Genomic DNA, 21,276 nt, shown 5'->3' on the forward strand with positions numbered 1-21,276 from the left:
GATGAAGATAATCTGAAAATAAATAACTGTTTGGATGCGCTACCAGTAAATCATTGGATTTACCTGGACTATATACAGAGTTCCTGAGTATAAGGCTGGAATCAGATGAGAGTACAGCATATGATGCGAGAGCATCGGATGCGATATGCTAATGACCCTCGGCTCCTGCTCTGCTGTGTGTGTGATCCGAGTGTCAATTCTCTGTCCTCTGATCCTCTTGCATTACAGGATTGGAGCACAGAAAGTAATTTCTCCATCTCCTCCATGGCCTGACTCGGCATATATCAGACCGCATGGGGGCGATATCCGAGTGCACTGCGATGTTTCACTTGTATGGGTGCAAGTGAGCAGAGTCTCGCTGCAAATCGCAACATGCTGCCATTGTTCTCTCATGCCGAATCGGTTAAAATCCGACACTAGGTTGTCATGTCTGCTATTTAGACGTATTACTTATCTTATTTATTTCTGGGTTTATTAGATTTATACTTTTAGTCGTTTTTTAATGTTGGATGTGGAGCGAACACATATCTTTGTAGGATCAAGAATGTTACAGGGGCCCACACATCTGATCAACATGCTGGTGGGGGACCAGGTTCAAATTTTGCACTGGGTTCCAGAGGACTCCAGTTGCACGACAGACAAGGGGAAATTAATAAAATCATGGTAAAGCTATGGAGCACACCTGCTCTGTCTGTACATTTTACATTGAATTCTGTTAGGTAAGCGGTAACACATTTAGCTTGCAGCTGCGCATCACCCTTAATCCATATAAATTACATGTCACTTCACAAGCAGTTGGGCCGTTGATCAGAAGTCTCTATAGTCATCTTTTGAAGGTGGAAGTTTTGCATATACATAGATCCCTAAACCCTGATAGAAGACCAGGAAGCTTTAGTACGAAAGATTCACAAGACAGCTATAACAAGGCAATTAAGATGTTTTGTTTTTTTTCCTTTTAACACTTCTGAACTTTAAGAAGGAGTCAAGTTTGTACTGAATAGTTTACAGAAATGTCTTAACAAAATTCATTGAAAACAGTTGTGATCGTACTATGCCCGACTTTTCATACGCCATCCACTCACTCAACCAGGCGGCATAGAGTTAGCAATGTGAAAAGTCCTTAATGGAAAGAGAAAAGCAGCATAAACAACCAAGAGAAAGTCAGAATAAAAATGGTCTGGGAAAAAGGCTTCATATTCTTTGTATACTCATTTAGAGAACAAATAAATGCAAATGTGGAGGCGTGTGAAACTGCGCCCCAAGTACAGAATATACAGGCAAACCACATTTACTAGCTGCAAGTCACTGTAAACTACAGAATATGCCACCCAATACAGCAGACCTGCTATGCCATGTAGTATCAATGCCGTATGTTCTTACTACATATCATGTGCGCTGTACCATCTGTGTATGACCCAGGGCCCATGGCATGTATTCTTTCACTGCAGCAAAACGTGGCTCAGAATGGATAATCGTAAAAAAGATCAATACATTGATGAAATTCTGTTCTGTCCGCCTTTTCCAGTAAGACGCAGCCCAGAGAAAGTACCGGACTTTATTGGAGAAACCCAACTGTTTATTGAGTCTTATTTTTAACTCAATGCACCATTGGAAAACAATTCATACTAGCCGATCCAGAAACCATCTGTAGATAGCACCGTTTGGGAGGGGAGGGGGGTTAGCCTAAAACGCCTCCATTGCCTGCTGGAAGCCACCTCTACATACAGGATTATCCAGAATGTGACATAACGTACACCAGGCTCCATTTCCGCCTGCTAGGCGTTACTTCCAGGTTTTGTTGATGGACTGGTTCAAAGCTAAATCCACTCCTACACATCCTGACAGAGCATTTCAGCTTCATGAGTCTGTGCCTGCTCAGCCTTTCCCTCACACGGTATGCAGCTACGCAGTGCAAGTTTACCTCCTGGCCAACTGGGATCTTTGCCAAGGTCAATACAAGTCACAGCCAGTTTCATGAATAACGGGGAGGCCCAGCCCACTGGAAACTCTGAGAAGTTAATCCCGGTAACAGATTAGTGTTCCCATAACAGAGCTTTACGGAGAGGCAATGAGCAGGGACAATGCTGGATGAACTCCAAGTAGACCACAGGACACCAATCTAGTTACTAGCGGTGCCACCACAACAAAGTCTTCTAGAGAGATTTCCCAAAGCATTGCTGGAAGTTCATTTTAAGGACGGATATAGTGTATACTTCAGAAGTATACAGGGAAAGGCTTTACTGGCTGAAGTATATATTTAGAACACGAGCTTTAAAAATACAGTCCTGAAAAAGAAGACATCACAATGATCATTTGATAGTCACAGTTCCAGTTGTGCAAACCATAGCAATATTCTGGTATGACAAGAGGCTGAAGTAGCTGGCAGCGGCTGGAAAAGTTGAGAATAACATGGACCCTTTAAATGAATGGGCGAACATGTAACACAGAAACAGGTGAATCCCACCAGAGTGGAAGCCTTTTAGTTAAGTCTCATACCCATTTATACGGACCTCAGATCTTTTTTTCCTGCAGCACAGATTTCCATGGTACTGTTTCCAGCATTCCGCACATTGTGTTCCATGCATGTGGCTCTGGCCAAGACCTCATTTCTCACATCAGTTTTTAGTGTACGAGCAATGCTAGCTGCGTTTTTTACAAATAGCACTCATATCTATATTCGTCAATGTGATCATGTCCATGTTCGCGATTTATTACACACATCAGTGCAAAATCGCGGAGTCATTTTCCATATTGATCAAAGTAGTGGATCAAAATTGGTGATGCAAGTTTATGGGTCTATGGAAAAAAAAAAAACAGACATGCAGTCTGATTTTCACAAACAGGAAGGAGAAGGTGAAGACACTTTTCACACATGAGAAAAACTGATGAAAATCGTATTGAACGCTGTTAAAACTTGGATCACATACTGAAGAAAATTTGAGTGAACCCGGTCCGGTTTTTTTTTGGCACGTGAAAAAAAATTAAAGTGTGAGTAAGGCTTTAGGGGCATCAGACTATCATCAGATGTGTGGCTCAAGCATAGAGCCAGAGCAACGAACCCCTCTCAACATAGCCTTGCGGAGACATCTACAGTAGCCTTACACTAGCATGTAGGTTTATGGAAGGCCTCATTCAGACGTCCATATTTTTCACACACAAACAATGGGACCGGTGTCATCAGTGTTTTGGATCTGTGTGCGATCAGTATTTTTCACGTATGGATAAATGACAAAACTTCTCCTATCCTTCGCAATGTTAAACACTGACAGCACACAGATGGCACATGGCTGCCATCCATGGGCTGTACAAATTTTGCATGGAGCCATAAACTTGTATTGGCGTTTTCCATCCAGAAAAAAAACAGACAGGCTACGTGCTTTAGACATGGACACAAAGTCTGTGAAAAACACGAATAATGTGAATAGCAACATATACGACAACGGGTAGTGTTCTATCAGAGAACAAAAACACAGCTAGAACACATCTGCATAAAGCCTGACATAGTGAAGTTAATTGCACCATCTCTTGCCACAGAAATATAGAAGGCATAAACTGGTGACTTATTTGTGGTTTCCATTTTTGCCCTATTTCGGTACAGCAGCATTGCATGAATTGTCATAGTTCCTCTGGAAAAGATCTTTAACTTAGATTTATTTTTTTTTCCAATCTAAGTCAATGGCTTAAGCACATCTTTCTTCTGAATTGTACTGAAAGGCGACGTAACCATGTCAGCTTGAGACATATGCAGTTGTAAAGTTGTCATATGTCTGCAGTACACTGGAGTATATCAAAAGAGGAGCACATTTGAAACCTTCTGTAGTGGGTTTAAGGTTAATGATATGTAAAAGAAAAAAAAAAGAAAAAATAGCACCTTCCCTCCCAGTGGCCTGAATCCAAAGGAAACATGGATAACAGGCCTGCTGGTTTAACTCAACTCCTTATCCCACCCCAGAACCTGCAGAGCATTCCAACCATCTCGGTACCATCCTCGAAGGAAGGAAGAAAAACAGGGTTTAAATGGAAACAGATTTGTGATTCCCAGAAGACAGACAGTGTTATCATAATTCTAAATCTCATCTGAGGCAATGCTCACTTAACCCATTGACAACCAGCAATGACACTAAAGTTCTATGTCCTCAGGCAACCTGGCTGTTCAGTAAATGGGTCACACCCAAAAGACACTGTTCCAACCCGATGGAAGTCTTTAAAACAACTGGTGCCTCGAGAATGCCTTTAGTTGGTGAAGGTGGTCTTACCTTGCCTAGCTCTTCCCCAGATCCTTGTTGGCTCTGGTTGATAAGTGGGGAGTGTCTGATCAGTGGCTCTTGTAACAGATCCAGCCTGGGCCGCTTTGACTCTGCAATGTCTAGGTCCGCGTGTTTGCCCAGGTCTGACACATAATTATGTAGGTCTCCTCTCCCGTGTAGTTCAGGTGACCTGTGGAAAGTAAGGCATTAGTAAGGGGATTCCATTTGCTCAATATGTAGGCTTCCCTTTAAACACATTTTATAGTTTACAGTAGGGACCTTTGAGACTAAATGTTAATACATTTGTGGTATTGATCTAAAGTGACAGCCTGGTTTATACAGTGTGCACAATTATTAGGCAATTTGTACTATTGATGATTTGATGTTATCGAACAACTTCAGTATTTAAGAAAGTAGAAGTGAGATTTTGTCTTCCTTGGGAGAATATCTATCTGTGCAGAATTATTGGGCAACTATTAGTGTGCAGAATTATACAACTAATTGAAAAATATACATTTTCCCATCTTCATGGTTTTCTTCTGTTAAAGTGAGAATAGCAACCAAACATCTCAGATGTACAAAAATATATTTGTAACATTTAAAAAACAAAAATATCAGTGATCAATATAACCACCCTACTTTTCATTAACAGTCACAAGCCTTCCTTCCATGGAGGCGTCAGTTTCTTAATCTAATAATGATCAACGTTTTGGCTGGAATCACCCATAGCCTCCCAGACGCTGTTCAGAGTGTTTGCATGGTTTTCCTTTACCGCAAATTTCCCGTTTAAGAAAGGCCCAAAATTTCACAAAAGGGTTTAGGTCCAGTGAAGACATCCAGCCATCGGCTGCACTCGCACCATGCTGTGATTGCTTTCTCATGCCAAATCACCATGAGAAAATAATGACAGCTCTGCGCTGGGCCAAAGAGCTATCCAATAAACCTTGGGCTAGATATTACATGTTCTATAGCGGCTTTCCATTAAATTCTGCACAACTAGACAAATACTAAAATGCTTTACAAATAGGTTTCCTAATGTTCATGCTTTTTCTGAACAGATGCAAACCTCTACTTCTGTGGGCAGCGTTAAGGATAACTGCCATAGCACATACGATAAATGACTGAAAAGTGGTGGTCCCACCTCTAACCCTAGTTTTGGAGGCTTGCTGGAAACAGGGTATCTGCTCCTACGTTATGCTGCTCTCAGATTAGTTAGAAAAAAAACTTTTGAAAAATTCCATTTAATGTAGCAGCTTTTTTTCATTGAAGTCTATGGTTTTGAAGAAGGATACCTATAGTTCAGCACAATTTCATATGCAAGACCTACATATCAAATTTTAACTCCTTGTATAACACATTTTGTTACGTGCATTTCCTATTAAAACAGTGTACAACTTGACGGTTCACTTCTCCATCTTACACACAGCATTTTAACATAACATAGTAACATAGTTTTGAAGGCTGAAGGAAGACCTTATGTCCATCTAGTTCAACCTATTTTTAGTGCAGCTGTTCTGCATTGTTGATCCTGGAGAAGGCAAAAAACACACAGAGTAGAAGCCAATTTTCTCCATAGGGAAAAAAATTCCTTCCCCTAAGCTGGGTCAACCATCTACCTATAATATTATGTTATTCGTAACCTTCTATACTGTTACTCACAAGAAAAGCATCCATTCTTTTCTTAAATTCAGTGAGTTGGCCATCACCACTTCCTCAGGAAGAGAATTCCAGAGCCTCACTGCTCTTACCGTGAAGAACCCTCTTCTTTTCTGGTGCAGAAATTGTCTTTCCTCCAAACGAAGAGAATGCCCCCTTGTTCATTGGAGAGATCTCTGTATTGCCCTCTGATATACTTGTACATATATATTAGGTCTCCCCTATGTCTTCTCTTTTCTAGAGTAAATAGACCTAATTTTGATAACCTTTCTGGGTATTGTAGTGAACCAACTCCATTTATCATTTTAGTAGCCCGCCTTTGAACCCTTTCAAGTTCAGTAATGTCTTTCTTGAGCACCGGCGTCCAAAATTGCACACAATACTCCAAGCGTGGTCTGACGAGTGATTTGTACAGAGGGAGAATTATGTTTTCATCTCGTGTCCCCAGACCTCTACTAATACATCCCATGACCCTAGTTGCTTTGGTGGAAGCTGCCTGACACTGCGCACTCCAATTTAGCTTCTTATTGACTAAGATGCCTAAGTCTTTTTCCATGTCTGATTTCCCCAGCAGTTTCCCATTTAGTAAGTAATTGTAGCATCTGTTTCTCCTTCCCATGTGCATAACCTTACACTTATCTGTGTTAAACCTCATTTGCCATTTTTCAGCCCAATTCTCCAATTTACTCAAATCTGTCTGTAGTTGCAAACGGTCCTCCTTTGTTTTAACTACCTTACATAGTTTTGAATCATCTGCAAATACTGATATTTTACTGTGTAAGTCATCCACTAGATCATTAATAAATATATTAAATAGTAGGGGGCCCAATACAGAACCCTGTGGTACCCCACTAGTAACCCTGGCCCAATCTGAGTATGCACAATTAATAACCACTCTTTGTTTTATATCACTAAGCCGGCTACCTACCCATCTACACACATTTTCCCCTAGCCCAAGCTTTCTCATCTTACTTACCAATCTTTTATGTGGGACAGTGTCAAATGCTTTAGAGAAGTCGAGATAAATGACATCCAATGATTCTCTTTGGTCCATTTGAGAGCTTACATCCTCATAGAAGCTGATCAGGTTGTTTTGACCAGAGCGATCCTTCATAAATCCATGTTGATATGGAGTTAAACATTTATTAACATTGAGATATTCCATAGTGGTATCCCTTAGAAACCCTTCAAAAATTTTACCCACAACAGATGTTAAGCTTACTGGCCTATAGTTTCCAGGTTCCCTTTTACACCCCTTTTTTTTTTTTTTAATTCGTTTATTAAGTCATAAACAGATATACAGTATACATACAGGTATATAATATTAAACATAATACAAAATATATATATGTTCATATGACATTAAAGTATAAGGCAAAATGTGCATACCAGATGTATGCAAATTGCCTCTTCAGAAAGAAAGAGGACTTTTACTCTACAGCGCCACCTATTGGTAGTAGCGATCCTACAAGTCACAATCAACCCTTTAACGAGTCTTGTAGTATGACTTAGGATACAAGCCAAATCAGAATCTACCAGATGTAGATCATACCAGATGTATACAGACTAAAGCGAAATATAATGTCGTTTGAATCACAATGGTCTTGTATTACTTGTGTAATGAGATCTGCCTAACTTTTAAGTCAAATCTACATCTACAAAAACATAAACCTAACCTAAACTATTCCGCAGCCTACTTTCACACACTTAATCCTTTATTATGTGACATCTCCACTCTACAAAGTGAGGTGAGAGGAATTCCACCTCTCCCAAATCTTTTCAAATTTACCCGGGCACCCTCTGTTTTGATATAGTGTGCGTTCATATGGGATGATCGAGTTCACTAAATTAACCCAGGACCCGAGTGAGGGAGATGAGCCTCCCATCCATCGTAATGCCTGTACCTTTCGTGCCATAAACAACATCTCCCGTAGAAAGATCTCAACATATTGATCCCATGTCTCCTCGTCCCAGACCCCAAACAGACAGACCAGCGGTTCAAGGGGAACAGGAACCTGTACCAAGGATGTTAATAATGATGTCACCTCTCTCCAATATTGCACAACGACAGGACAGCACCAGATCATATGGATAAAATCTGCATCTGTTGAATGACATCTCAAACATTCCGATGATTGGTATCGGCCTATCTTAAAGAGTCAAGCTGGAGTCAAATACGATTGATTTATAATATATAATTGGATCATCCTGTTATTAACAGATGGAGACACCTTAATTGAGGACTCCAGTATTTCTTCCCACTCCTCTCCTTGTGCATTCGGAACGAGCCTCTCCCATTTTTTCTTAACGGAGTCTATAGCAGGTCCTGTCCCCACCGACAGCATATATGTATATAGAGAGGAGATGAGACCTTGGGGGCCCTGAGACTTAAGGATCCCTATCAAGGGTAGAGACGAAATAACAATATCTATACCTGCAGACCTTATATGCGATTGGATAGCTGACCTCAGTTGTAGATACCGAAAGAACTGGGATCTCGGGACATTACGATTAACTTGCAGTTGTTCAAAAGACATCAGAGTTCCATGATCATATAGATCGCCTATCATGCAAATATTATACTGAGTCCAAAACTCAGCAGACGGGTGCTCAAGTAATGCTGGAAGTTAACCATTATTCCACAGAGGCATCTCAGCTATGATATCTTCAAATCCAACCACCCTTTTAATCTGCGACCGTGCCAACCGAAGCAGGGGCAACAACCGTGGGACACTTACTTTCCTCATTTCCAAAAATCCCAGCGGGCAACCAACCTGTGCGGCATGAAGTAGATGATTCTCAGAATTAGGAAGGTGACCACCAGGCATCCATGTGTTGATAGTACAAAAAGAAAATCGGATAGCGCCGCCCCTCCCCTCCCTCCTAGGTCTCTGCAAAGTGGATAATTTAAGTTCGGGCCTGGTCTTCCCCCATATGAAAGATGTGATCTGGGAATTCAGATTAGCGAAAAAGGATCTGGGCACCACTACAGCACTATGTTGTAGAAAATAACTAAGCTTAGGGAGTAATATCATTTTGATTAAATTGATGCGTCCAGCCACAGACAACAGAAGTTTACCCCAAATCGCAAACTTGGCCTTAACCAACTCCATTTTTGACCAATAGGAAGAAAACAGCAGTATTTAACGCGGCTAGGACAGAGGTCACACAGGAGCAGGACGGCATTTACCAGAACGATGGCCACATTTCCTCGGGAAAGGTGATCTTGTAGCTCTTGTATTGTGACACTTCTTTTTTCCACATTAACACCGTGAGCTTTTGCTTGGGCAAATAATTGGTTCACCCTATTTTCCTCTGCATCAAAATGTTTCCTGTAAAAAGATTGGTTCTTGTATCCTTTGTCTACACCCAAGGTCTGTGTGCAGAACTGGTGCTGTACCCCAAAATGGTGCATTAGGTAAGCCAGGTCAATAGTCCAAATACTTTTTGTTAGTTGGAGCTCTTGCATTGCACTCTGGAACTCCTCTTCATTCAGGAGATTAAGGTACTGCAAAACCATTCGGGCACATGCCAGACCACAGTCCCAGTGATAAGACTGCTGGATGAGGGGTACTTTCAACTGGACATGATCACGGTTGCCTGTGTGCCTGGTGTCCGGGGACTGCAGCGCGGCTTTGTCGGCTTCTGCACCATTGGTTCCGGGGCTTTTCATGACGATTTTCGGATATCCTGGAGTAAACAGCTCCCTCATACCGACCTCACAGCCGCCGTCCTCCCAATCCCCGCATATCCGAGGCGGAGACACCGAGGCACCAACCTGTGCGGCATGAAGTAGATGATTCTCAGAATTAGGAAGGTGACCACCAGGCATCCATGTGTTGATAGTACAAAAAGAAAATCGGATAGCGCCGCCCCTCCCCTCCCTCCTAGGTCTCTGCAAAGTGGATAATTTAAGTTCGGGCCTGGTCTTCCCCCATATGAAAGATGTGATCTGGGAATTCAGATTAGCGAAAAAGGATCTGGGCACCACTACAGCACTATGTTGTAGAAAATAACTAAGCTTAGGGAGTAATATCATTTTGATTAAATTGATGCGTCCAGCCACAGACAACAGAAGTTTACCCCAGATCACAAACTTGGCCTTAACCAACTCCAGCAGTGAATACACATTAAGTCGCAAATCGAACTTACTGTCTTGGGAAATGTGGACACCCAAATACTTGGAACTGGTTACAATGGGCAGTGATGACAGAGTTTCAAGTCGTGGCATTGGAGCATGGGAAAGAGGCATCAAAGCAGATTTCTCCCAATTTATATATAGGCCAGAATATTTACCGAATTTATTTACCGTAGTGATCACTCTCGCCATGGTTTCTTCTGCTTTGTCCATGAATATTATCATATCATCAGCATAGAGGCCTATGGTACTGTATATCAATTCGACCCGCTATTTCTATACCAGCGATATGAGGGTCGATCTAATACGAATTGCCAGTGCCTCGATTGCCAGAGCAAAAAGGGCCGGGGAGAGGGGGCACCCCTGGCAAGTTCCCCTATGTAATGAAAAGGGTTCAGATATGGAGCTATTTACTATGACTCGGGCCTTAGGCTTCATGTATAATATACTGACCCATTTTCTAAATTTGTCACCGAACCCATACCTCTGCAAACGCATGAAGAAAAGGCCACTCAAGAGAGTCAAAGGCCTTGGCCGCATCAAGTGATGCCAATGCCCATTCATTATCCGACACCAGGGAGCTATACTGGACCACCGACTGAACCCGTCTAATATTGATGGAGGTGCTCTTACCAGGCATAAAGCCAGTTTGGTCAGAGTGTATAAGGTCTAATATGACTGAGTTCAACCTGTTGGCCAAAATTTTCGTAAAGATGTTATAATCCACATTTACTAATGATATAGTCCGATAAGATCCACAATCCAAAGGGTCTTTTCCTTCTTTTTTCAGAACTATTATATTAGCCTCATAAAAGGATTCCGGCATGCATCCCCCCTCCCAAATCCCACGAAACACCTTCAGCAGAAGGGGCGCCAGTATCTCCCGATGTTTCCTATATAGTTCGACAGGAAATCCATCCGGCCCAGGGGCCTTCCCAGAGGCCATATCTTTCATGGCAACCTCCACCTCCTCTAGAGTAAACTCAGCATCCATAAAGGCCAGTTGGGAAAGGCTTAGTGTGGGAAACTCTACATCTGCTAGGTAGTCTAAACACCCCAGGCTGTCAACATCAGACTTAGAACTGTACAGTGAACCATAATAGTCACAAAAACACTGCAATATTTCCTCAGTTGTAGAGACCAGAGTACCATCAGAACAGCGAATCTGCAGGATTGTATTAGTTGTATTATGCTGCCGTACTAGATAAGCCAAAAATTTGCTTGCCTGATTCCATTTCAAAATAAGATTGTCGAGTAAAAAATAATTTACGTTTAGTTTTAGTGTCAATATGTTGAGTATATAACCTTTGAGCTGTCAACCACTCCACCCTGTTACTATTACTTTGGTCAGATATGTACGCAGCCTCCGAATCCTTCAAACGTCGCTCCATCTCTCCATCCTCCTCCGATGTTACTCGTTTAATATAAGAGATTGTGGAGGATAAACAACCCCTCAGATAAGCTTTAAGAGTGTCCCAAAATAGATTAATATTTCGGGGTTATGGGTGGGACGAGACGAAGCAACGTAGCTGATCAATTGTTCTATCAGGCGGTTTTATCAATTTCAGCCAGAAAGGATTCAGTTTCCATGTTATCCTATTATTCAATGGTCCGTACTTAAGTTTAAGAACAACCGGGCTGTGGTCTGAAATCCCCCTACTGCCATGTTCAACATCATCCACCCACGTCGCTAGGCTGCTGGATCCAAAAATGTAATCTATGCGAGATAGGGAGCGTTTAGTGGAGGAATGGCAAGTATATTCCCTTGTCTCTGGATGGCGCAATCTCCATAGATCCAGCCACCCGCTACCAGCCATAAATTGCGACAGCTGGGATGTGCCCGGGTGGGATGCCCCACTCTGTATTCCATCACTTAATCTCAATTTATCAAGTTGATTATTCATGACCAAATTAAAATCACCCATACAAATGACATGTGCATCTGGGTAAGGCTAGTTTCACATTAGCGTTTTTTTGCGCAGCGCAGTCCAAACGCATACAAAAAACGCATCTAGCGTTTTGCATGTGTTTGCTTATTTTATGCGAATGCGTTTTAACCAGTTTGTTGCCATGTGAACTCTTAAAACGCATGCGATTTGTAACGCTGACGTGAGCATGTCTATGCGCACGCCAGCGTTCCCAAAGACTGTAATGTGTTTTTTTTGTGCATTCCGTGCACTTTTGTGCGCATGCGTTTTTTTGACACAGGCTGGGCGTGCAAAAAATGCAACAGGGTGCGTCTGGCGTAAACGCTAATGTGAAACCGGCCTAATTTAGGGTAAAGCTCAGTGCCCTCTGGATAATTGACATATTGGCCGGAGGGGGGTTGCAAATACATAGAATAACATTTCTGAGAGTTAATTAGCGCATGTACAAACACAAACCGTCCCTCAGGATCTTTCCGGGCCTCCCTGGTTTCCCACCGAACATCTTTATGAATTAACAATGAAACCCTCCTTGAATAGCTGGTATGAAAAGCATGTATAAACCATTGTACCAACGGTTTTTGCACACACCGAACGGTATCTCTGGTCAGGTGCGTCTCAACCAAGGTCACAATGTGAGGACGATATTGTCTAATTTGTGAGAACACCTTAATTTTCTTCCGGGGGGGTTTTTATGCCTCTTACATTCCAGGTTATACATATTAATTCAGAACCCATTCCCGCCCATCCAAATATGTTGCATAGTGGTGTCCGAACAAAATGTAGAGATATCACCTAGATAGCCGAGTTGGCATCGGCTGCGGCATTTACCTAAGTAACCAGAAAAACAAAAACTTTTGAAAAAGAAAAAAAACGAACAAAGACCTAACAATATAGGAGCACAGTCTCACGCCCCCATCAAAAAATAAACAAGGGGATACCATCACTTAACACAGTGTCCGGTATTGTGGGTAACTAGATACCCGCCAAGAAAGTTCCAATTAGACCTTTAAATAAAAGGATCCAAATTAACAGCCATCACATCAGGATTCCTTTGCAGGGGATCCCCCCTGGGACCGCAGCCAGTCAGTCGCCCCCGCCGGATCCGTGAAAAAAAAAAACGGAGGTACCTCCGTGAACAACTCGAAGCCAGGCCGGAAATATCAATAAGTACACAATGTTTCTTTCCCTGAGCCGTTTCTTGACTTCGATGAATTGCGCCCGCTGTTTCTGCAATTCCATAGAAAAGTCCGGAAAAATGGAGATCACAGCATTATTGAACTTAATAGGACTTTTTTGTCTTGCAAGACGCAGAATGGTGTCTCTGTCCTTACAATTGAGGAGGCGTGCCAGGAAGGGCCGGGGTGGGGCCCCTGGAGGCAGGGGTTTTGTAGGGACCCTATGAGCCCTTTCAACAGCGAATACTGACGAGAAATCATCTCCCAGGGAGGTCTTAAGCCAATCTTCCAGAAACTGCTCAGGATGCTGACCTTCCGAGCGTTCAGGCACACCAATGATGCGGATATTATTCCGACGCATTCTGTTCTCCAAGTCGTCCGCCTTTTGTTTCCAAGCATTCATGGAGCCCACCACCTTCGCTAAATTGGCCTCCATTGGTGTAATGGTATCCTCCACATTGGACACTCGTCTCCACCTCTGTAATGCGCCCCTTCATGGCCTGTATATCATGGCGAAGTCTCCCCACCTCCGTGTATACATCCTCAATTTTTTCCATCAGGGACGTTCTGGTTAGGGAGATAGCCTGCATCAATTGCTCAGACGCCTGTTTAAGGGTCAATTCCTCTTGCTCAGCGCCTCCTCCTCACCTCCCAAAGGACGATTTTTACATTGAACCTGGGAGGAAGTATTCCTCTGGGGTCGTGCACTTTCAGAGGGATCGGGTCTTGCATACTCTTACTTTTTCTGCTGCTGCTCCCGACCAATTAAATCTACTCATGGCTGCTGCAGCTCGACCCAGTAAGATAGCTCAAAATATATGATCTGAAAATGTCCACCGCAGGCAGCGCGCACAGCAGGATTGTTGATATATAATTACGGCTCAGGCCACGGAGATGAGGGGGGGGGGGGGCACGTAAATTTATGAGGGCCGCGACTCACACTGTACAGTGAAAGTTCCTTGCGGCCAGGGGAGGGAAAGGGGTCCCCACAAAGACAGCAGCCGGGGGGGGGGGGGGGGACAAAGCCTCCCACAGTATTAATGCCAGCCAGTACAGCGGTTAAATGGCGGAGGGAAAAAAGCACGCGGGGCCCAATCTTTCAGGGCACTCACCGCGCGTTTCCCCCGTTCTGTCAGTCGGTATCTTCGCTGCCCGAGCAGCAGAGCGGCGGTGTAAGTGACGCCGCAGCTCCCTGTAGCAGAGCCGTGTGTCCAATATGGCCGCCGCCTCGTGGGGAAGCAGCCGCCCGCCTCAGTCTCCCCGGTCTCCCGCTGATAGCAGACCGCTCCCGTCCTCCTGCGACGCTCCAAAGGTGTCCTGCCGCCTACCGGGGTTTATGCAGCCCCAGAAATACCAGGAGGAAAGGGTCCAAGTATCAGGATGTCCCAGGATCAGGATTATGCGGATCTCTCTCGGTAAGCATCCTCTCCCGTTCACTCCATAGCCACGCCCCCTTTTACACCCCTTTTTGAATATTGGTACCACATTTGCTTGCCGCCAATCAAAAGGAACAGACCCTGTTTCTATAGTCTTTAAATATAAGGAATAGAGGCCTGTCTATCACATTACTTAACTCCCTTAATACCCGAGGGTGAATGCCATCAGGGCCTGGTGATTTGTCAATTTTAGTCTTACTAAGGAGGTTCTGCACTTCTTCCTGGGTTAGGCAGGTAATACTTAATGGGGAGTTTACATTATCACTCTGCATTTCCCATGGCAAATCCTTTTCCTGTGTGAACACTGTTGAGAAAAAAGTATTTAAAACATTTGCTTTTCCCACATCGCTCTCTATGATTTCACCCTCATTGTTTTTTAAAGGGCCGACACCATCAATTTTAATCATTTTACTGTTTATATAATTAAAGAATAGTTTGGGGTTTGTTTTACTTTCCTTAGCAATGAGTCTCTCAGTTTCCACTTTTGCTAAATGTATTTGTTTTTTTTTTTTTTTTTTTTTTTTACACATTTTAATTTTTTCTCTATAACTTTTAATGCCTCTTCATTGCCTACTTGTTTTAGCTTCTTAAATGCCTTGTTCTTGTTATTTATTGCCCTTTTTACATCCTTATTTAGCCATATTGGTGTTCTCCTGTTCCTAGCCCTTTTATTTCTGTACGGGATGGCTAGCTCGCAGTGGGTGTGTAAAACTGGTTTCCCATTTATTTTCTGTGCTCCTATTTTTGAGGACATTGTCCCAATCAATTCGGTGAAGGTCCTCTCTAAGCTGATCAAACTTTACTATCCTGAAATTCAGCGTTTTTGTAACTCCCTTCCAGGGCACCTTACTGAAGGACAAGTGGAATTGTATTATATTGTGGTCACTGTTCCCTAGGAGCCCATCGACTCGTACTTCTGTTATTCTATCTGGCCTGTTGCTTAAAATTAAGTCCAGAAGGGCTGTCCCTCTAGTTGGGCCCTGCACAAGTTGTGACAGATAATTATCCTTGGTCACTGACAGAAATTGGTTTCCTTTCTGAGATTCGCAGGTTTCAGTTTCCCAGTCTATGTCGGGGTAGTTGAAGTCCCCCATAATAATCACCTCATTGTGATTTGTTGCTTTGTCTATTTGTTTCAATAATACATTTTCAGTGGTTTCTGTTATATTTGGTGGCTTTAGCTACATTGCCAGATGTAATTTTGGGAGATAAAGTAACGATAGCAACTAAAGGTCCCTTTACGTTTAGCGATGCACCAGCGATCCCGACCACGATACGACCCGGTCAGGATCGCTGGTGCATCGCTAAATGGTCGCTAGTGAGCTGCCACACAGGCAGATCTCACAGCGATGTAGTGACGCAGCAGCGGTCGTTACTTACTTTTCAGACGCGGTGATCCTGACGTCCTCCCACCCGCGTCCACGCTTCGCTCGTCGGCGCCAACAGGAAGCGCCCGACGAGAAATGGAGCTGCACGATCAGCGACAGACAGCGGGGGAGCCGGTTGGAGGTAAGTATCACACAAAGCGATATCGCTGCTGCGTCACAAAATCGGTGACGCTTTAGCGATATCGCTATGTGTAAAGGCCCCTTAAGGAACTATTGAAACAGTAAGCATTGCTATTTTCCCGACACTTCCGATGCAACTAGTTACCTCTCCATAATGTTACCAAAGGGAAGTTCTCAAGAAGGACACAAGGCTTGATATCTCATCGCAAGCACCAGAAGCTTCCTGTACGTCAGTTTCCATTTAAGTAAAAAGCATGCGCTCATGTACAGGTCTAAATATTTTAAGAGAGCTAAAGGAGGTATGGGCGTATGATTTATTTATATCCAGAGATTCTAAGGGGAGTATAAAATGCATGGCGTGGAAGGAGAGAATGAAGAGCTGAACTTTTAGGTATTGCACATACTGACGCCAAGTCAAACATAACGCTGTCCAGACCAATTCATCCAGGGACATTGGTTCAAAAATCATTTTTCTTTCTGGATCTTCATTAACACTTGTGAATGACAAAATGAGGACTCTCATTTTCTCCCACTAAGACCCTAGATAAAACTGAACTCTGCGGTGATATGGAACATTTTTTCAGGAGACTATGCCTGAGGGAATATTTCAATGATACAGAAAATCCAGAAAACACTCAGACTGAAGGAAAAGGGATCCTAACAACCAATCAAAATAAGGTCAGACTGGACACCTCCACCTGGACGCAACCATCATTTGGATAGGGCAGCACGGTGGCTCAGTGGTTAGCTCAGGAGTCCTGGGTTCGAATCCCACCAAGGACAACATCTGCAAGGAGTTTGTATGTTCTCCCCGTGTTTGCGTGGGTTTCCTCCGGGCACTCCGGTTTCCTCCCACATTCTAAAGACATACTGATAGGGAATTTAGATTGTGAGCCCCATCGGGGACAGTGATGAAAATGTGTGCAAAAACTGTAAAGCGCTGCGGAATATGTTAGCGCTATATAAAAATAAAGATTATTATTATATATAGACCCCTTCAGACATTTGATAAAATCCACCATCATAGACACTAACAGGAGAAAAGCATCCAACATCAGTGCCCAGGAGAGAAAAGCCATACAGTCGCTAAAAACCAACAAAGAAATCATCATTAAACCTGCTGACAAAGGAGGTGCAATAGTCATAAAGAATACGTCAGACTACATGAAAGAAGCAAACAGACAACTAATGGACACACGCTACTACAAAAAATTGGAGTCGGATCCTACACAGGACTATTACAAGGAACTAAACAAGTTGGTATCTTGTCTGCTGAACGAATCTATAAGAGCCGATGACCTGATACCAGAGAGACCAAGAATAGGGACATTTTACATGCTTCCCAAAATCCACAAATCTGGAAATCCAGGAAGACCAATTATTTCATGTGTGGGCACCTTTAGGCCTGTTTCACACATCCGTTTTTGACCATCAGTCAAAATCCGCCGTTTTGGAGAAAAAACGGATCCGCCATTTTTCTTGGCGGATCCGTTTTTTTCCCCATTGACTAGCATTATTGGCGGATTTTGACTGATGGTCGTCCGTTGCATCCGCATGTCAGCGGATCCGCCAAGATTTTGGCGTCCACTGACATGACCGGACGGACCCCTGCAACGTTTTTTCAGGCAGCGGATCCGCCATGTAGTGATTTAACCCCCAATTCTGTCTGGCTGCCGGTAAAAAAATCTCTCTCTCATATCCATGGTCACCGCAGCTCCACACTTCCCGGCGTTCCCGCGATGATGGCATCTCTGCTCCCCACATCGCGCGATGGTTGGTGCTAACATCCCGCGATAATCCCCAGGTTATCCCTTCCGCGATCCATCACACCTGCTCATGTCCCCTGGTCCCGGCTCCCGCGAGATCTCAGCCGCGCCATTACTCCCACCCCGACTCCCGCGAGATCTCGGCAGCGACATGGAGAACACTACATCACCGGTATTTTTTTTTTTATTTTTTAACCAGGCACGGTTCCTTTAAATTTGCAAGATCGGCGGATCCGTACAGCCGCTGACCACAGAGTAACCTTTTCGATGGTGGGACGGCTTTTATGCTAGGTTTGATCAAATACAGTATTACTAAGAACTCTGTATGATTTAAATGCACTTTTGCTTTTTACTTAATTACAGCAGGGTTTTTTTTCATTTTGTTTTTTTGTAGGTTTTGTATGCTTTTTGGCCGTGTGAACATGCATTTATATGCTGCATGTGTACCAACTCAAACCAAGCTCAATTTTTGTGTTTTTTCTTTGTATTTTTGCATTTTGTGCAAGCTGGGGTGTGGCCTCCCTCTCCTGAGCTGGAAATTGTATTTAAAGGCTTCCCCTGACTGGTGTCCAGTGGTTGGGACCCGGTCCTTGTCTGCCCTTATTCACACAGACGTCAACTTTGACACATGATAAGGTTTTTATTATTACACAGTGTAGGACCGCCCCGACCACCGCGTCGCCTCACCTTGTCGATGGTGGGACGGCTTTTATGCTATGTTTGATCAAATACAGTATTACTCTGTATGATTTAAATGAACTTTTGCTTTTTACTTACTGTATTTAATTACAGCAGGGTTTTTTCATTTTGTCTTTTGTAGGTTTTGTATGCTTTTTGGCCATGTGAACATGCATTTACAGTATATGCTGCATGTGTACCAACTCAAACCAAGCTCAATTTTTGTGTTTTTTTTGTGTGTGAATGTAGCCTTAGATCAGGAATAGAACAGCCATTTATAGGACATTTCATAACTTTCCCAAATTCCTATGAAAAAATATTCAGCACATTCTGCATTGAACTACTGTACCCAATTTATTATATATTTTAGGAGTCGGTCCATTTTATACCGACTCCACCAAAATGTGCACCGACTCCCTACTCCACAGCCCTGCTACTACCACTACATTGATTATATTTTAATCATCTGGACAGAGTCTGAGCAACAGCTAAAGATGTTCCACGAACAGTTTAACCCCTTCATCACCAAGGGTCGTTTGCACGTTCATGACCGGGCCAATTTTTACAATTCTGACCACTGTCCCTTTATGAGGTCATAACTCTAACGCTTCCATGGATCCCGGTGATTCTGACATTGATTTCTTGTGACATATTGTACTTCATGATAGTGGTAAAATTTCATTCAAATAACTTGCGTTTATTTGTGAAAAAAATGGAAATTTGGGGAAAATTTCGCAATTTTCCAACTTTGAATTTTTATGCCCTTAAATCACAGAGATACGGCACACAAAAAACTTGATAAGTAACATTTCCCACATGTTTACTTTACATCAGCACAATTTTGGAACCAAAATTTTTTTTTTGTTAGGAAGTTATAAGGGTTAAAAATTGACCAGCGATTTATCATTTTTGCAACACCATTTTATTTTACGGACATCACATTTGAAGCCACTTTGAGGGGTCTATGTGATAGAAAATACCCAAAAGTGACACCATTCTAAAAACTGCACCCCTTAAGGTGCTCAAAACCACATTCAAGAAGTTTATTAACCCTTTAGGTGCGTCACAGGAAATTTTTGAATATTTAAAAAAAAAAAATGAACATCTAACTTTTTTTCACAAAAAAATACTTCAGGCTCAATTTTTTTTATTTTACCAAGGGTAACAGGAGAAATTGGACTGCAAAAGTTATTGTGCAATTTGTCCTGAGTACGCTGATTCCTGATATGTGGGGGGGAACCACTGTTTCGGCGCATGGCAGAGCTCAGAAGGGAAGGAGCGCAGTTTGACTTTTTCAGTGCGAAATTGGCTGGAATTCAGATCGGACGCCATGTCAAGTTTGGAGAGCCCCTGATGTACCTAAACAGTGGAAACCCCCCACAAGTGACCCCATTTTGGAAACTAGACCCCCCAAGGAACTAATCTAGATATGTGGTGAGAACTTTGACCCCACAAGGGCTTCACAGAAGTTTATAACGTACAGCGGTACAATTAAAAAATCATTTTTTCCACAAAAATGATCTTTTCACCCCCAGTTTTTATTTTCCCAAGGGTAACAGGACCCTAAAAGTTATTGTGCAATTTGTCCTGAGTACGCTGATACCCCACATGTGGGGGTAAACCACTATTTGGGCGCATGGCAGAGCTCGGAAGGGAAGTAGCGCCATTTGACGTTTTTGGCTGGAATTGAGATCGGACACCATGTCGCGATTGGAAAACCCCTGATGTACCAAAACAGTAGAAACCCCCCACAAATGACACCATTTTGGAAACTAGACCCCCCCAAGGAACTTATCTAGATGTGTGGTGAGCACTTTGAACCCCCCAGTGCTTCACAGAAGTTTATAACGCCCGGGCGTGAAAATAAGAAATTCGTATTTTTTCCAAAAACATGATCTTTTAGTCACCAATTTTTTTTATTTTCCCAAGGGTACCAGGAGAAATTGGACCCCAAAAGTTGTTGTCCAATTTGTCCTGAGTACGCTGACACCCCATACAGTGGGGCAAAAAAGTATTTAGTCAGTCAGCAATAGTGCAAGTTCCACCACTTAAAAAGATGAGAGGCGTCTGTAATTTACATCATAGGTAGACCTCAACAAACTGAGAAAAAAAATCCAGAAAATCACATTGTCTGGTTTTTTTTTCATTTTATTTGCATATTATGGTGGAAAATAAGTATTTGGTCAGAAACAAGCAATCAAGATTTCTGGCTCTCACAGACCTGTAACTTCTTCTTTAAGAGTCTCCTCTTTCCTCCACTCATTACCTGTAGTAATGGCACCTGTTTAAACTTGTTATCAGTATAAAAAGACACCTGTGCACACCCTCAAACAGTCTGACTCCAAACTCCACTATGGTGAAGACCAAAGAGCTGTCAAAGGACACCAGAAACAAAATTGTAGCCCTGCACCAGGCTGGGAAGACTGAATCTGCAATAGCCAACCAGCTTGGAGTGAAGAAATCAACTGTGGGAGCAATAATTAGAAAATGGAAGACATACAAGACCACTGATAATCTCCCTCGATCTGGTGCTCCACGCAAAATCCCACCCCGTGGGGTCAGAATGATCACAAGAACGGTGAGCAAAAATCCCAGAACCACGCGGGGGGACCTAGTGAATGAACTGCAGAGAGCTGGGACCAATGTAACAAGGCCTACCATAAGTAACACACTACGCCACCATGGACTCAGATCCTGCAGTGCCAGACGTGTCCCACTGCTTAAGCCTGTACATGTCCGGGCCC

The 21,276-nt window shown here is 43.0% G+C and overlaps 1 protein-coding gene and 1 pseudogene across 15 annotated transcripts in view; both read right to left on the minus strand.

Moving 5' to 3' along the window:
* Nucleotides 1-21,276, minus strand: part of NCOR2 (nuclear receptor corepressor 2) — a 545,344-nt gene that overhangs the window by 315,514 nt on the left and 208,554 nt on the right. For all 15 annotated transcript variants that reach the window (XM_073586135.1, XM_073586128.1, XM_073586134.1 and 12 more), the window contains exon 4: nucleotides 4,257-4,437. In XM_073586135.1, coding sequence (XP_073442236.1) covers nucleotides 4,257-4,437 — 181 coding nt within the window. The remainder of the gene's footprint in view (nucleotides 1-4,256; nucleotides 4,438-21,276) is intronic.
* Nucleotides 8,929-9,672, minus strand: LOC141098382 (protein GUCD1 pseudogene; annotated as a pseudogene).

The sequence above is a fragment of the Dendrobates tinctorius genome, unplaced genomic scaffold, assembly GCF_039654945.1.
Source record: "Dendrobates tinctorius isolate UK_male_01 unplaced genomic scaffold, ASM3965494v1 ptg000090l, whole genome shotgun sequence".
Taxonomy (NCBI): Eukaryota; Metazoa; Chordata; class Amphibia; order Anura; family Dendrobatidae; genus Dendrobates; species Dendrobates tinctorius.